The sequence below is a fragment of the Dermacentor andersoni genome, chromosome 2 (genome assembly GCF_023375885.2).
Source record: "Dermacentor andersoni chromosome 2, qqDerAnde1_hic_scaffold, whole genome shotgun sequence".
In the NCBI taxonomy this organism is placed as follows: domain Eukaryota; kingdom Metazoa; phylum Arthropoda; class Arachnida; order Ixodida; family Ixodidae; genus Dermacentor; species Dermacentor andersoni.
In genome coordinates this window covers 223,970,356-223,987,602 of record NC_092815.1, presented here as the reverse complement: position 1 = coordinate 223,987,602, position 17,247 = coordinate 223,970,356, and the positions used below count along the sequence as shown (strand labels likewise).

The window sequence follows — 17,247 nt, the reverse complement described above, 5'->3', positions numbered from 1 at the left end:
TTCGCACAATAAAGCTAGTTCCGCCATTCACAATTTTGTTACTGTGTCCTTGACCGTCACTACCACATGATGTCTGGTGGAGATGCTTTGCGTTGATGTACCGGACGCCCCCGCCAAGCCATGATCCAAGCCCGGACCACGAAGACAACACCAACATGGTGCCGGGGCATCAAGCAAGCCGCAGGCTACAACACCTGCCCCCAGAGCACAGACCTGAGAAGACCAGGAAGTGCATGGCCACGACAGCAGCTGATGACAGCTCTAGTTCCACCTAAACCGATCGTGTTGCAGCAGCCCAGGGAACCACCGGCCTTCCACGAATCATCATTTGTAAGACCCAGAAAGCTGGCTGGAAATGTATGAAAGAGTCACTACCTTCCAAAACTGGAGCTACGATGACAAGCTGCACCATGTTTACTTCTGCTTGTAAGACGCCACCAGGACGTGGTTTGAGAACCGCAAGTTCACCCTGACAACATGGGACCTCTTTCGCAGCAGTTTCTTGAACACCTTCAGGAGTGTCATCCGCAAACAGAGGGCTGAGGCGATACCGGAATCCCGTGCGCGGCTCCCAAACGAGATCATTGTGGTATACAACACAGAAGAGATGACCTGCCTGTGCCGCCACGCCGACCTGGACCTGTTTGAGAAGAAGCAAGAGCTTTTAGTTCTACTGACCCGCAACCCACCTGTAGCTGAGTTTTCGACCGAGGCAACGACGATTGAGAAAACTGTTGAAATGCGTACTCGTAGTACAACCGCCGCTTGACGCCAGACAATGCAGACCTTCAAGCACTCTGCTCGAATGATTTGTGGGAGATGATAGAGGCAGTTATGCGAGAAGAACTCCAGAAGTTGTTCCCAGCATCGCAGCCCCAAGTTAATTTGATTGCTGACGTTGTCCGAGAGGAAATTCAGCGGTCACTAGAAGTACCAGAACCTCCGGTGTCCCCGCAACCCCAGCCAGAAGAATGTTCCAGCGCGTGATGAACATGTTGTTAGCAATCTTGAAGTGGCCAGCCTGTCTCGTCTTCTTAGATGATGTCACTGTATTCGCTGGGAATTTCAATGATCACCTTAGGTGACTTGGGACAGTGCTAGAGACCATAAAATCATCAGGGTTCACTCTGTAGCTGTAAAAGTACTGCTTCATTTACGACAAGCTCCTGTTCTTGGGCCACATCATCAGCAAATCTGGAGTACACCCTGATCCACAAAAGATATCTGCCATCGCTAACTTCCCACAGCCCACGGACAAGAAAGGAGTGCGTAGATTCCTTTGCTTGTGTGCCTATTACAGGCGCTTCGTCAAGAACTTTTCATGCATCGCCGAGCCATTAACCTTTCTTACGAAATCAGACGTCGATTTCAAATGGCAAGCGCTGCAAGCCGAAGCCTTCCAAGAACTTAAACAGCACCTGCAGTCACCACCAGTGCTCGCTCACTTCGACGAAGACCTTGACACCGAAATCCACGCCAACACAAGTAGCTTAGGCCTCAGCGCTGTCCTAGTCCAAAGGAAAGACGGATATGAAAGGGTTATTGCTTACACTAGCCAGTCGCTGTCGAAAGCGGAAGCCAATTATTCAATGACAGAAAAAAAATGCCGTGCTATCGTTTGGATTACCACGAAATTCCATCCTTACCTCTATGGCCGGCCCTTCAAAGTTGTAAGCGACCACTGTGCCTTGTGCTGGCTGGCAAATTTAAAGGACCGATCAGGATGCCTCGCGTGATGGAGTCTGAGACTCCACGAATTTGACATCACTGTCGTCTAGAAGTCGGGACGGAAGCACTCTGATGCCAACTGCCTGTCACGCGCCTCCATTGACCTGCTGCCACAACACGAGGATGACAACACCTTTCTTTTTGCCAACTTTTTCAGGTTGTGCGCAACCCTATGAATGAAGGGCACCACTTCCGGCTTTCTTGTTCGTATAACATGGCCGAGGCATTTTTCTACCCCTCAGTTTCTGAAGGAGAGTCTCGGACACAGCTGTCAAAATCGAATGAGGGAAGCCAGCCGCCTGTAGGCGTTCAATCTGGCAATTGAAGCTATCCTGAGGCAAGTCAGCACAAGACTTCGCCAGCACTGACTCAAGACATTGTGTTGCGATTGCTCGTTTTATCACCTTGCTATGTGCTGAATCCAATGGCAACAGTTCTTTACGAGCTCACGGAGAGTATTTCCAGCATATGTGCAGCCCACTAAAAACATGTTAAACAACACAGGTACTCGTCTAGAAGGTATCAGTGTTTAAAATCATGAGAAAGTCATCTACATATCTAAATACTAGTAGTCCCTTCTCTGTGTCTAAAAGGTTATTCAAGTCGCAATCAACAGAAGCTAAAACAATATTACAACAATATTGTTACGTGGGAAGGGGTGATAACTGACGCAGAAGTCCAGAGTTCCATCCTTCTTCACTAAGACGACAAGAGATGCTCACGGGCTTTTCAACGGCTGGATATTGTCGCACAGCATTTCATCGACTTGTTGCCTTGTAGCCTCTCGTTCTTGCGTCGAGACTCAGTAAGGGCTCTGGCGGAGTAGTCGAGCAGATTGTTAGGTTATTATGCAATGCTCTGCAACTGGTGTTTGCCGAATCCTCGATGACGTTGAAAAGCCGTTTTTGTATCCTTGGAGAAGACCTTCAAGCTGTTATTCCTTACTCATGGGGAGGCTTGGATTTATGTCAAAGACTAGTTCTGGAACTATGGTCATTGAGGTAGAGGCGACAGAATCTGAGAGGACATATGCACTGCTCGTTTCCACAATTTCCTTGATGTATGTGATCGTCATGCCCTTGTTGACGTCCTTGAACTCCTGGCTGAAGTTGGCCAGCATCACTTTTGCCTTTCCTCCATGCAGTCATGCAATCCCTCTTGCGGCGCAAATTTCATGGTCTAGCAGTAGACGTTGGTCACCCTCGATGACGCCTTCTACGTCGGCAGGTGTTTTGGTGCCTATGGAAATGACAATGCTGGAGCGAGGCGGGATGCTGACTTGACTTTCAAGCACGCTTAAGGCATGGTGACTACGAGAGCTCTCCGGCCGTATCGCTCCATCTCCCGACAGCGTTATCAACTGAACTACAGGGTCAATGATTGTGCCATGTTGGTTCAGGAAGTCCATGCCAAGAATGAAGTCTTGTGAATACTGTTGGAGGATAATGAAGGTGGCATGGTAGGGCTCATGGATGGTAATTCTTGCTGTGCAGATTCCATTCAGCATTAATTGGTGTCCTCCAGTGGTCCGAATTTGAGGGTTTACCCATATATTCTTAACTTCCCTCAACTGGGTGGTGATGGGTCCACCCATGATGGAGTAGTTGGCTCCTGTGTCAACTAAAGCGGTGACTGCGTGACCTTTGAGAAGCACATCAAGGTCGGTTGCTCTTTGTTATGCGTTGCAGTTTGGTCTTAGCATCGGATCACGGCATCTGTCGTGTTCACCTGTGGCTGGAACATCACATCATCAAGTCTTCATTCATCAGGTCTTGATTATTCAGTGTATTGTTTGCATCTAGGCTTCGCCGGGATGGCAGCATCTCGTTGATGCATCGTCGAGACAGTTTGTCAGTGTCTTCGTCATCAGCGGAGGATGTTCATCAGTTCGATGAGCAGCAACCACACCTCGATGTGTTGCTGCTTTTAGTTTTCCGGATATGGGCTTGTAGGCTGACCCTGGGGTGGGCCAGTGTATAGTTGGCACTGCGGCGACAGGTAGCAGCTTGGTGATGGCGAACAGGATGGTCGTCGAGGGCTCCATTGAGTGGTGGCAAGGTAGTCAGCGATATTACAAGGACATTCACCTTGCTGTGGGCGTGAAGCATTGACGGCGAACCCTCGTAGTCCCATTTCACAGTATGGACACCGGCGGCAGACGTGGCCTACTTCTCAACAGTGATCGCAGAGCGGGTGGTGATCAGGGGCGCGCCAAACGTCAGTCTTCCTTGGAATGCTGTTCGAGGTGGCGGGTTAGCATGCTGGCGGCGACAGCGGTAGACGACAGAACTGCGGCGTTGCCGGGTTCTGGCATGGGTGCAGAGGGGCAATGTGATGGTAGGCTACGGCGGCTTAGGTACTTCAAGTGACTGGTGGATCTCCTCACGTGTAACATCGGCAATAGAAACCACTTGAGGCTGCGATGAAGGGAACATCTTGCACATTTCTTTGCATGCAATGGCTCTGATGGTCTCTCGGAGTTCATCGAAGTCTAGTGCCTGAATTTCGCTCTTCGGCAAATGAACTTGGTGGTTGTATTGCCGGGTACGCATTTCCAGTGTCTTCTCGATGGACGTGGCTTCCGTTAAAGATTCGGCGACAGTCCTGGGTGGATTGCGAATCAATCCTCCGAAAAGGTCTTGCTTCACACCATGGATCAGGAAGCGAATTTTCTTGCCCTCAGACATGTCCGGGTCGGCGGGGCAGAATGAGCTGATCATTTCTGTGTAGATAGCAATGTTCTCATTTGGGTGTTGCACATGGGATTCCAGTATCACTTCAGCTCACTTTTTGTGGACGGGGCTCATTTAGGTCTTTAAAAGAGCGCTGCGAAACAGGTCCCACATTATGAGGGTGGACTCATGATTCTCAAACCACATCCTGGCGGGGTCTTCCAAGCAGAAGTAAACATGGTGTGGCTTGTCGTAGGAGTTGCAGTTATTGAACGCAGCAACCCTTTCGTGTGTTTCCAGCCATTTTTCTGGGTCTTCAAAGGGTGATCCGTGGAAGGTCAGTGGCTCACTGGGTTGTTGCAGCACGATGGTGAATGCTGGGGCTGCCACTGGGGTAGTTGAGTTGGCCACAATCTTCTTGGTCGTTGTGGTATCCTGTGTTAACTTCTGGTTTCGGTTTTGGGTCTTTACATCAGGGCGCCACTCAGCGCCAAACGCTGTAAGTTGCCTCCTGCTTCCCCTCGGAGAAATAAAAGAGCATTCTTCGTCTGGTCCCCGACTGGAGCAGTCCGGCTCTTTCTTGCGGCGCTGGGCGGCCCGGCCGCTACGCCTCATGCCGTAAACCCTCCATCCGGCCGCCCCGTCGAAGCTACAACAAACTGGCGACGAGGTAAACCATTACTCTCTTTCCTACGTGCCCTTGCCGTACTACTTCTGCTCCTCCTCCCGCTACCGGCATGCAAGACGCCGCAACTACGTCTCCTCCGTCAACCGCAACTCCTCCGCCTTTGTTTTCGGTACCCAGCATGGCGTTCGTACCCCCCATGCCGCTTTTCCTGGCGCTACCCGGTACTCCTGCGGTACCGTGGCTCACGTGGAAACGGTACCTTTGCACGTTTCTCGAGGCAACTGGAGGCGAGGCACTACAAGACGAGAGGAAGAAAGCCATTTTCTCCCTCCACCCTTCTCCACCCTTCTCCCTCGACCCGGCGGCTTCAAGATGGCGCTCGGCGGCACGGCGGAAAGTCGCGACCTGGGGAGGCCGGCCAACATGGCGCACGACCCGAACTCCGCGAAGCCAGTCGAAACATCGCGGGCCATTGCTACCAATGTGGTTCACCTCACCACATCGCATCTGATCCAGGGTGTCCAGCCGTGCGTGCGAAAAAGTAGGACATTTCGCTTCAGTTTGCCGTTCGAGCAACCGAAAGCATCGACAGTCCCCTGCTCGTATGCAGCTTGATTTCGCTACATGCCAACAGGTGTCAGGAGTTCCAGCTGACCCAAGCGTTCAGTTTCCGTCTCTTCCGCACAACGCTCCAACAGAGTTCGCCCATCTGTTCTCAGGGCAATTGGGACTTGTAAAGGGCTTCGTCCACGACGTTCGTCTCAGACCTTCAGTGCAACCAGTCTCGGCAAAACTGCGTCCTCAACCTCGGGTTCTCCGTGAGCAAGTCTGCGCTGCAAACGGTATTTCGCCGCTGGAAAACAAAGTTCAGTCATTTGTTGAGGCACCGCAGCCAACTGACAAAAAGTCACTGCATTCATTTCTCGATGTCACGCGATACTACGCTAAACTGATCCCGCAGTACGATGAATTGGCAGAGCCGCTTAGGAAACTGCTAAAGCAAGGACAACCATTTGTCTGGGATCAGGATACCGAGTATAGCTTCCAGACTATTAAGGAGGTAATTGCATGCGAATTCTGCTCTTACGCTAAAAGTGTTAAGACGTACGTGGACCGTCGTCGTGCATCAAAATGCCCACAATTTCGTCCAGGAGATCTTGTCCGAGTACGCAACTCGAGAAAGTTCGATCCTAAATACTCGGGACCATTTAAGATTTACCGTAGGGTAGGTCGCAATACTTTCACGCTTGAAAATGGCAAACGATGGAATGCATCCAAACTTGTGAAATGCCCTGCACTACAGGATTTTCTTGGAAAATTCACTGAAAAGAGTCACTCCAGTGACTACCCATCCCTTGATGATTGTCTTCCACCTTTTCTTCCAGTTACTACTGGTATAGGGCATACATTACGTTTCTTGTAGCGTAATCGTGCAGTACGCACATCATTACTACGGTGCTGACCGCCATACTAATTGGTCTTTCATGCCAAAAAGTTTTTAACATTAAAAGTCGTTACCATTCTTACGGGGGGACTATGAAGTGTAAAGCGCTTTTACGCACAATGCCAAATCCACGACAATCACAGAGACTGTCTCGAGTCAGGCTCAGGGCGAATGAGCCACTCATCAGTGCTGTCCCAGGGGGCACACAGATGTTTGTACTGTCTACTTTTGTACATTGTGAATTTTTTTTCATTTGTTATCTGTGTGTGCAAGGCTGCACCTCGTCCTCCCAAGACGGGTACTGAAACTGCAGAACTGGAGTGCAATAATTCATATTCAGTTTTCATGTTGTGCGATTTTTTAAATGGGGAAGCCAAAGATCTCAATTTCTATTGTGTAAAGATGTCATCACTATCATGTATGTTACAGTGCTAACATGTGTTCTTTTACTCGTGACTTACTTTTGTTGCGAGGAGAGTGAGTAGAGCATTTTTCCTTTCAAGGGAGAGGTCATGTGGTATCCTGTGTTAGCTTCTGGTTTCGGTTTTGGGTCTTTATATCAGGGCGCCACTCAGCGCCAAATGCTGTAAGTTGCCTCCTGCTTCCCCTCGGAGAAATAAAAGAGCATTCTTCGTCTGGTCCCCAACTGGAGCAGTCCGGCTCTTTCTTGCGGCGCTGCGCGCCCCTGCCGTTACGCCTCATGCCATAACCCTTTCGTCCGGCCGCCCCGTCGAAGCCACAACAGTCGTCTCAGGTAGAAGTCCGTGCTCTGGTGGCAAGTTTTGTAGCCTGCAGCTTGCTCAATGGTCCGAGAGAAGTCGGTGCAGTCATTGGGTTGAAGGCTTGGATCGCAGTTTTGTGGAGGCATCCAGTTCATGAACTCACAAGCACCTCCACCGGCTGTCACGTAGTAATGACAGGGGAACACAGCAGCAAAAAAATAACTAACTTTTTACTGGGCAAACCTGTGCTCACCAAAGCAAGTTACACTCAAAGCTCAACGAAAGCGGCTAACACATTCGGCGATCGGCGAAAATCTGATCTGTCGGTCAAGCTCGTCGGCTTTTATATATCGCTTGTAGAAGGTTCAAGTGTAATCACTGCTGCCCATGATTTCCAGAAACTACCACACAATTCGTGTCGCACATGCAATCTGATAATACAAGGTTCGGCGAGGACATACACAACAGATAGAATGAACGATAACATTTGTGTAAGTTCCAAATTATGCAGGCCCATCTTGCACTGAGTGATAACATTTAACAGTTGTTAGTTGGTGAAAAGCGGTCACCGGAGAAACATAAACAAGTACACGTGTGAATATTCTACAGAAATACTATCCAATTTTAGCAAGCAATGAGCACCTTAGAAAAGTGTTCCTGGATGTACCTAGAATCGCATATCGCTGCAACAGAAACATTAAGGGTGTGTTAGCACTGGCAAAAGTAAAGCCTCAGTGAGGAAGTAAATGCACTGTGCGAAATTCAACACAAGAGCATGGTGTGGGACACGGACAAGCGCTACACCCTTCTACTACTCCTACTACTTCCTACTATGTCCTTGTGTTGAATTTCACACAGTACATTTATTTCCTCACAGTATGAACCAACTCGCCCAATGACAAGTCTTAATAATGCCTCACTGCACCATTAAAATAGCAGCCTGTGCTTCTATCAATTATAAGACCTGCAAACACCTTCATAAAGTTATGGCTAATTAGTTCTGCGGAAGCCCGCAAGATGGAGGAAGGTTTATTACATAAAAGCTAGAAGAACTGCAAGCGACTATATATGCATGAAATCCAATACAGCCTGCACTAGTTCAAACATTATCTACATGTTGGAATGTTCACTTTGCCACAAACAATATATTGGTGAAACCGTGTAGCCAATTAATGTTAGACTATACGGGCACCGCACGGACATGGCCAAGAAACTTCCTTAAGCAGTGGCACAGCTCTTCTGTCTGTGAGGAAACAATTTCGATGAAATTAAACTTTATATCCTACAGTCAAACTTCTGGTCTCCATGAGATAGAAAATATAGACAGTCATATCTCATTCACAAGCTTAATAGTACACCCGAACCAACAGGTATAAATGTTTCAAAGGGAGCTCTTGAATGCATTCGCTATACTACTCACACAAATATACCCAATAGACCTTAATTTTTCAGGTTAGATTATTTTTTGGGGGGACGTATGTGTATGCATGCTCTTGCAGTTTTGATTTGTACACTTAACCGAATCAGAGACCCCTAATACTTTTTTCATTGTAGCTATTCAAAGACTCTGACCGAACACAGCTTGCTACCAGGGACTCTTCTCCTCTCCCCACCTCTTTCGAATTCCAGAGAGATTTGTTGACTAGCTCCTACTTTCTTAGAAAACCAAACACACCAGATTGGCTGCACCTACCTACATTGGTAAATTCTTTCCTAGTACTGGTTATCTCCACTCCTCTATAGAAACCAAGACAGTACCCCCCCCCCCTTTTCCATTGTTCAACGTTACTCACATAACTCCAAACTTACCTTTGTCCCTCCTCCTCCTGTCACTTCCGATCTGTCTACTACCTTACAACTCCCCTGCTATCCTTCCCTCTAAGGGTGGGGCAGAGTGCACCACGTGCACATTAAGATGTTGCTAAGGAAAGCAGTTGCTGCCCTGACAAAAACAAGTCCCCTTGTCGAAATGTTGGCTGAAAGGGATGTTCCTTTTTCGACGACTACTCATCATTTCAAGTTTCCACCTTCCTCTGAACATGTCTTGCTGACAACCTGAAGTAAAGTTTAGTTCTGAAACAAAAACACCACTTAACAAGTTTAAATGCACAAGTTCACTGACCTGTGTGGGCAGTGCAGCAGCAGGTCGAGCACAAAGCGTGACCAGTCGGGGTCCACCAGCAGCTGTGACAGGGCCGAGGGCTGCAGGCTCAGTGCCAGCGTCAGTGTTTCCAGGGCCTCCTGGCACAGCTCTTCATCGGCCGCCTGGACCCAAGTCGCTTTTTTAAATTACATTTCACAATAAAGATGCCTTTCTATTAAGGTATTATAGTAATTAAACACTCATTAATTTTATCACCCCTCCCCATGCATTCTTTAAATGTCAATTCCCACGAGGTTTTTGGCCACCATTGACGTGTAGTGTTCATGACTTTGCCAATATGGTATGTTGACCCCGATGAAGCATTCCGTTTCTAGCAAAAGGTCACTACTGGGACTATGATGATGACCTGCTTGAAACTTGGTCTTTATTTATGTTTGTTTCTGGCAGGTCAATGGGGGTGCATGATAGGCAGTCGGCATCAGAGTGCTTCCGTCCAGATTTGTGGACGACGGTTATGTCAAATTCCTGGAGTCTCAAACTCCATCGTGCGAGGCGTCCTGAATGGTTCTTTAAATTTGCCAGCCAACACAAGGCGTGGTGGTCACTTACGACATTAAAGGGCCTGCCATAAAGGTAAGGGTGGAATTTCACGGTAGCTTAAATGATGGCAAGGCATTCCTTTCTTGCCGTAGAATAATTGGCTTCCACCTTCAACAGCGACAGACTAGCGTAAGCAATGACCCTATCAAATCCATCTTTCGTTTAGACTATGACAGCGCCAAGGCCTAGGCTACATGTGATGGCATGAATTTCGGTGTTGGCGGCTTCATCGAAATGGACTAGTACTGGTGGTGACTGCAGGTGTCAATTAAGCTCTTGAAATGCTTCGATTTGCAGCATTTCCCACTTAAAATGTACGTCTGATTTCATGAGAAACGTTAATGGCTCCGCGATATGCAAAATGTTTTGACGAAGCACCTGCAATAGGCAAACAAGCTAAGAAATTTGTGCCCTCCTTTCTTGTCGGTGGGCTGTGTAAAGTTAGCGATGGCAGATGTCTTCTATGGATCAGGGTGGACTCCAGGTTTGCTGATGACATGGTCAAGGAAGAGAAGTTCTTCGTAAGCAAAACGGCAGTTTTCGAGCTTCAGAGTGAATCCAGATAACTTGACTGCCCCTAGTACTGTCAGAAGCCACCTCAGGTGATCTTTGAAATTCGTGGCAAAGACTACAATGTCCTCCAATTAGACGAGACAAGTCTGCCACTTCTGTCCAGCCAAGACTGTGTCCATCACGCTCTGGAAACTTGCAGGCGCAGAGCAAAGCCCAAATGGCATCACCTTGAACTTGAAGAGGCCATCTAGCATGACAAACACAGTTTTCTCTCGGTCGTTTTCGTTGACCTCAATTTGCTGATAACACATCTTGAGGTCCATCAACTGTGGGGTTCTCCTCCCGTGCTCTTGGGACAAAGGAACGACAACACAGTAGAGCAAACAATCGCAAGGGGATTTATTGCACCTTTCATAGATCAATGCCTGCTAGCCGAGTTGCTACCCACAAAACATGCCGATGGGCGCGCGACAAATCTATAAGTCCGACTCACCGCGACCGGATAACGAGCGAATATGTTTGCCCCATGCTGGATCCCAACGCCTACTCGTTCGCGCGTACGGTCACGCGAATGGTGGCGCTCGAAGGCGGCCACGCGAGACAGTCTCGCAGAAGCATGGATCAGTGCACGCGCGGGACGTCCGCCACGTTCGCCGCCCCGCCGCCCAAAAGGCAGCCTGTTCTCCCCTGCACCCCCAAGTAACCCTGCCGTGAGGCGGCGTTAGCAGCACAACACTCGCGCCATCTCTCGCACTGCGCCCCAACCACATTGACCGCCGCGGGCATCACGCAGGCCACGCGGCGCAGCCGCACCGCAGGAGCTATGCGGGAAAACAAGATATCTGGGGACGCGTGAGAGTCACGCATCCCCACGCAACAAAAAGTACTTAGCATTGCAGAGTCGGTCTAATGCGCCGTCCATCCGTGGAAGGGGGGTATACGTCTTTCTTGGTGATTTTGCTCAAGTGGTAATAATCGACCAGAAGTGCAGACTTCCATCCTTTTTCTTCACTAAGACCACAGGAGATGCCCACCGGCTTTTTTCAATGGCTGGATGATGTCATCACAAAAGCAAGTTACACTCAAAGCACAACATAGTGGTGAATACAGTCAGCGATCGGCGAAATCTGATCTGCGAGTCGAGCACGTCAGTTTTTATACATAAGTCATCAAAGGTTCCCGAGTAATCGCTGTTGCCCGCGTGCCTTCCAGAAAGTACTACAGGAATTGCGTCGGGCATGCAATCAGATTACGCAAAGTTCAGTGACAAAAGACAGCGGACAGAACCATCGATAACATTAGAGAAACTTCCTATATATGCAGACACATTATGCACTGAGTGATAGATACCAGTTAGACAGTGAAAAGCAGTCAGCTGAGAAAGATAAACAGGTACACGTGTCAATACAGTCGAATGTGTATAGTTGAACTTGTAGCAAAAAACTTGCTTAAATCACAATATTCGTTAATTCGAGGTTTTGGAGTTTGTAGAAACTTTTAAGGCATTAAAAAGAACTTCACGAATTTACAAACCATTCCTGGTGGATAGCATCTTGTTAGTTAAGCACTTACAAACAAATTGCAGGAAGGTCGGGCTATAATAGCACGGTTATGAGAGCCAGCGTGTGCGATACAGATCACGCTGAGAGCAGTGCATCGATGGGGCTCATGGCTTCTGAGATTTGCATAAGTTGTACTGCATGGCGGCAAAGATCTTGGGCGCCATAGCTATTAACTGCGCTTAGTGTTTGCAGTGGGTGTCTACAAATGAAAATAAAAGTGTAACAAAATATGTACAGCCAAATCTCGTTACTATGAACATCACATTAAGGAATTTCTGAATATTTTAAAATTCCCACCAGATTGCCCATATTTTAAATGTAAAAATATTTCAGAACTACAGCGCATATTTCAGAATAACACGTGATTTATTTTCCCATTTATACCCTGAAAGCTAAAAGTAACAGCACCGCAACTCTCACATGAAACAGAAACCGCGACTGCATTAGCTATCATCATCACCAGGCCGCAGTAGCTATCTTCATCCCCATGTCAAATGCCAACTCATCATCATCAGCCTGGTTATGCCCACTGCAGGGCAAAGGCCTCTCCCATACTTCTCCAACTACCCCGGTCATGTACTAATTGTGGCCATGTTGTCCCTGCAAACTTCTTAATCTCATCCGCCCAGCTAACTTTCTGCCGCCCTCTACTACGCTTTCCTTCCCTTGGAATCCATTCCGTAACTCTTAATGACCATCGGTTATCTTTCCTCCTCATTACGTGTCCTGCCCATGCCCATTTCTTTTTCTTGATTTCAACTAAGATATCATTAACTCGCGTTTGTTCCCTCACCCAATCTGTTCTTTTCTTATCCCTAACCGTTACACCTATCATTCTTCTTTCCATAGTTCGTTGCGTCGTCCTCAATTTAAGTAGAACCCTTTTCGTAAGCCTCCAGGTTTCTGCCCCGTACGTGAGTACTGGTAAGACACAGCTGTTATAAACTTTTCTCTTGAGGGATAATGGCAACATGCTGTTCATGATCTGAGAATGCCTGCCAAACGCACCCCAGCCCATTCTTATTCTTCTGATTATTTCAGTCTCATGATCCGGATCCGCAGTCACTACCTGTCCTAAGTAGATGTATTCCCTTACCACTTCCAGTGCCTCGCTACCTATCGTAAACTGCTGTTCTCTTCCGAGACTGCTAAAGATTACTTTAGTTTTCTGCAGTTAAATTTTTAGTCCCACCCTTCCGCTTTGCCTCTCCAGGTCAGTGAGCATGCATTGCAATTGGTCTCCTGAGTTACTAAGCAAGGCAATATCATCAGCAAATCGCAAGTTACTAAGGTATTCTCCATTAACTCTTATTCCCAATTCTTCCCAATCCAGTTCTCTGAATACCTCCTGTAAACATGCTGTGAATAGCATTGGAGAGATCATATCGCCCTGCCTGATGCCTTTCTTTATAGGGATTTCGTTGCTTTCTTTATGGAGGACTACGGTGGCTGTGGAGCCGCTATAGATATCTTTCAGTATTTTTACATATGACTACACCCTGATTCCTTAACGCCTCCATGACTGCTGAGGTTTCGACTGAATCAAACGCTTTCTCGTAGTCAATGAAAGCTATATATAAGGGTTGGTTATATTCTGCACAGTTCTCTATCACCTCATTGATAGTGTGAATATAGTCTCTTGTTGAGTAGCCTTTACGGAATCCTGCCTGGTCCTTTGGTTGACAGAAGTCTAATGTGTTCCTGATTCTGTTTGTGATTACCTTAGTAAATACTTTGTATGCAATGGACAGTAAGCTGATCGGCCTATAATTTTTCAAGTCTTTGGCGTCCCCTTTCTTATGGATTAGGATTATGTTAGCGTTCTTCCAAGATTCCGGTACGCTCGAGGTCATGAGGCATTGCGTACACAGGGTGGCCAGTTTTTCTAGAACAATCTGCCCACCATCTTTCAACAAATCTGCTGTTACCTGATCCTCCCCAGCTGCCTTCCCCCTTTGCATCGCTCCCAAGGCTTTCTTTACTTCTGGCATTACTTGTGGGATTTCAATTTCTTCTAAACTATTCTCTCTTCCATTATCGTCGTAGGTGCCACTGGTACTGTATAAATCTCTATAGAACTCCTCAGCCACTTGAACTATCTCATCCATATTAGTAATGATGTTGCCGGCTTTGTCTCTTAACACATACATCTGATTCTTGCCAATTCTTAGTTTCTTCTTCACTGCTTTTTAGGCTTCCTCCGTTCCTGAGAGCATGTTCAATTCTATCCATATTATACTTCCTTATGTACGCTTGTTGATTAACTTCGAAAGTTCTGGCAGTTCTATTCTAGCTGTAGGGTTAGAGGCTTTCATACATTGGCGTTTCTTGATCAGATCTTTCGTCTGCTGCAATAGCTTACTGGTATCTTGTCTAACGGAGTTGTCACCGACTTCTGTTGCACACTCCTTAATGATGCCCACAAGATTGTCGTTCATTGCTTCAACACTAAGGTCCTCTTCCTGAGTTAAAGCCGAATACCTGTTCTGTAGGTTGATCTGGTATTCCTCTATTTTCCCTCTTACCGCTAACCCATTGATCGACTTCTTATGTACCAGTTGCTTCCGTTCCCTCCTCAGGTCTAGGCTAATTCGAGTTCTTACCATCCTATGGTCACTGCAGTGCACCTTGCTGAGCACGTCCACATCTTGTATGATGCCAGGGTTAGCGCAGAGTATGAGGTCTATTTCATTTCTAGTTTCGCCGTTCGGGCTCCTCCACGTCCACTTTCGGCTATCTCGCTTGCGGAAGAAGGTATTCATTATTCGCATATTACTCTGTTCCTCAAACTCTACTAATAACTCTCCCCTGCTATTCCTAGTGCCTATGCCATATTCCCCCACGGCCTTGTCTCCAGCCTGCTTCTTGCCTACCATGCCAACAGATCCACCACGAACTTCACCAAGAACTTCACGACAAAGGTTTGGCAATGTTCAAGCGAGATCCAACGATGAATGCAGCTAATGACGATGCCAAGAAGAAGCGAAAGCAGTTTTCACTGCAGGACAAATTAGACATATTGCAGGAAATCGTTGCAGGGAAAAAGCAAAGCGACGTATGCAGACAGCGTGGCATTGCCCCATCGCCTGTCGCGACCATTTCGAGAGACTGAGACAACATTGTCAAGCTTCACCAAGAATCGCAACTCGCTCCTATGAGGAAACGGCTGCGACGGGGAAACTTTCAAAACGTGGACCAAGCTGCTCTCACGTGGTTCAAAGATGCCAGACTGCAAAACATTCCCATGTCTGGACTAATGTTCCGAGAAAAAAACCTGCAAATTTGCCGATGCACTTGAAATAACTGGGTTCGACGCCATTGCGGGTTGGCTTTTTTGTTTCTGCCAAAGGAACGAAATAACTTGGCAGGTAGTCTGGGGCGAGGAAAAGGCTACTGACAGAGAAGGCACGGATTCTTGGAGCAATGATCATTTTCTAAAGGTGGCTGAATCATACTCTGAAGACGATATTTTAACGTGGATGAGACCGCGTGTTTTTATCAGCTCGTGCCAGATCGGACAATGGACTTCAAAGGGCAGCAGTGCAAAGGAGGGAAGAAGTCGCAGCTTCACGTGACAGTTCTGCTATGCTGCACTGCATTAGGCATGAAGAAAATTAAACCGATCGTCATCGGCAAGTACACGAAGCCTCGCTGCATGAAAAGCGCCATGTCGTTACTGTACGACTACTGTGCTAACAAACGAGCCTGGATGACCAGAATACTCTTTTTTGAGTGGCTTGTCAAACTCGACGACCAAATGAGGAGGGATGACCAAAGAATTCTACTGGCTGTCGACAACTGCTCTATTCACATTGTGAATGTTCGCTTGACGCACATTCGCTTGGAGCTTCTACTGCCGAACAACACGTTCTTGCTGCTACCCCTAGACCAGGGCATTATAAAGAGTATGAAAGCAGAATTTCATAAGCACGTTGTGCAGGTGGTTGGTTATCAACCTCCGCCTAAAGCAGCCGACTGGAATCAACATTCGTCAGGCAGCGGAAATGCTCACAGGAGCTTGGTGGAACTTGAAGGCGTCCACCATTAGCAACTGCTGGTAAAAAGCAGGGCTTGTCAAAGCGCCTGTGCAGCTAGAAGATGACCTGTAGGTGACCGACAACAACTCAGGAAACCTGTGGACTGAGGTTGCGTAACTGCTGCCTGCCGTCTCTTCCTTCGACGACTACGTGGAGAGCAGCAGCGCAACACTAACGGCAGCAGACCTGACAAGCGAAGAGATTGTTAACTGCGTTCGCGACGTCTCCAGTGACGATGACGACCCAAAAGAAGATGACTGTGGGTTACTGAACACAGAAGATGAGATCGTCTCGGACATTAACTCTTTCCTTACCACGGCACTAGGCATCGTTCACCGGTGAACGAAGTTTTTGAGCGCACATTATAAAAAAAACGCTACGCCCCTGGACTTGTGGTGCCATCTCGGTGATTGTATACAAAGTAGAGTTTCTGTTTCTGCATGGTTCACATTTTTACCGCGCGGCGACGATTTTTAAAGGGCGCGCAAGCTTAAAGTATAAACCCCATGCAAGCGATTTTGCGTGCGACAGCGACAAGCAGCGCGATGGAGATGGCTGTCGTGTTCGCTCGTCGCCTACAAGTCGTACCCCATGCGTGCGACGACTTCGAGCGACGTCTCCCTATTGTTGTCGGTATGAGGGCAGCAATATAGGGGCTGAAAATAGCGTGACGCATGCTTTATTAACTTAAGTTGATGTGTTTTACTGTAAAAAGCAGCATAAAATATTTCTGAAGGTCTTCCAGTAGGGGCTTATTTTTGCACGTATAAAAATTCAATCGTTTGCTCGTTCCATGCGACAATCGGAAGTACTTGAGTTATGTACGTCCAGTTCCGGCTTCGCGCTATTGGCTAGTCGCTCATAGCACATCCGGGTGACGAGCGACAGATTCTAGATTTGCAGAACCGAGCGATCGCGCGACAGGACTGAGCGATCTGTTCAAGCAACGGCCTGATCCGTCGCTCGAAGCCATCGCTTGCCGCTGTCGCGCACAAAATTGCGCTCATGGGGTTTAGCCTTAAAGGTTGATGAGCACTTGAACGGCGCGATGGCATCGACATCCGGAACCGCGCGTGCTCATAAGATCGCAGTTTCGTGCGATCCTGACGATCCGGCAAGTGATCTTTTGGACTCATCGAGCACAGATGACTCGGACATCGACGTCGTGTTGTCGGAGTTCAGCTCAGATGTGGAAGATGCTGCCGATCAGCTGGGAACATCAGCTGTTACCCACAGG

The 17,247-nt window shown here is 47.8% G+C and overlaps 1 protein-coding gene across 8 annotated transcripts in view; it reads right to left on the bottom strand.

The window, feature by feature from the left end:
- faf (ubiquitin carboxyl-terminal hydrolase-like faf) overlaps positions 1–17,247 on the bottom strand; it is a 607,534-nt gene that overhangs the window by 168,623 nt on the left and 421,664 nt on the right. For all 8 annotated transcript variants that reach the window (XM_072286629.1, XM_072286626.1, XM_072286628.1 and 5 more), the window contains one exon: positions 9,317–9,459. In XM_072286629.1, the coding sequence (XP_072142730.1) occupies positions 9,317–9,459 (143 nt within the window). The remainder of the gene's footprint in view (positions 1–9,316; positions 9,460–17,247) is intronic.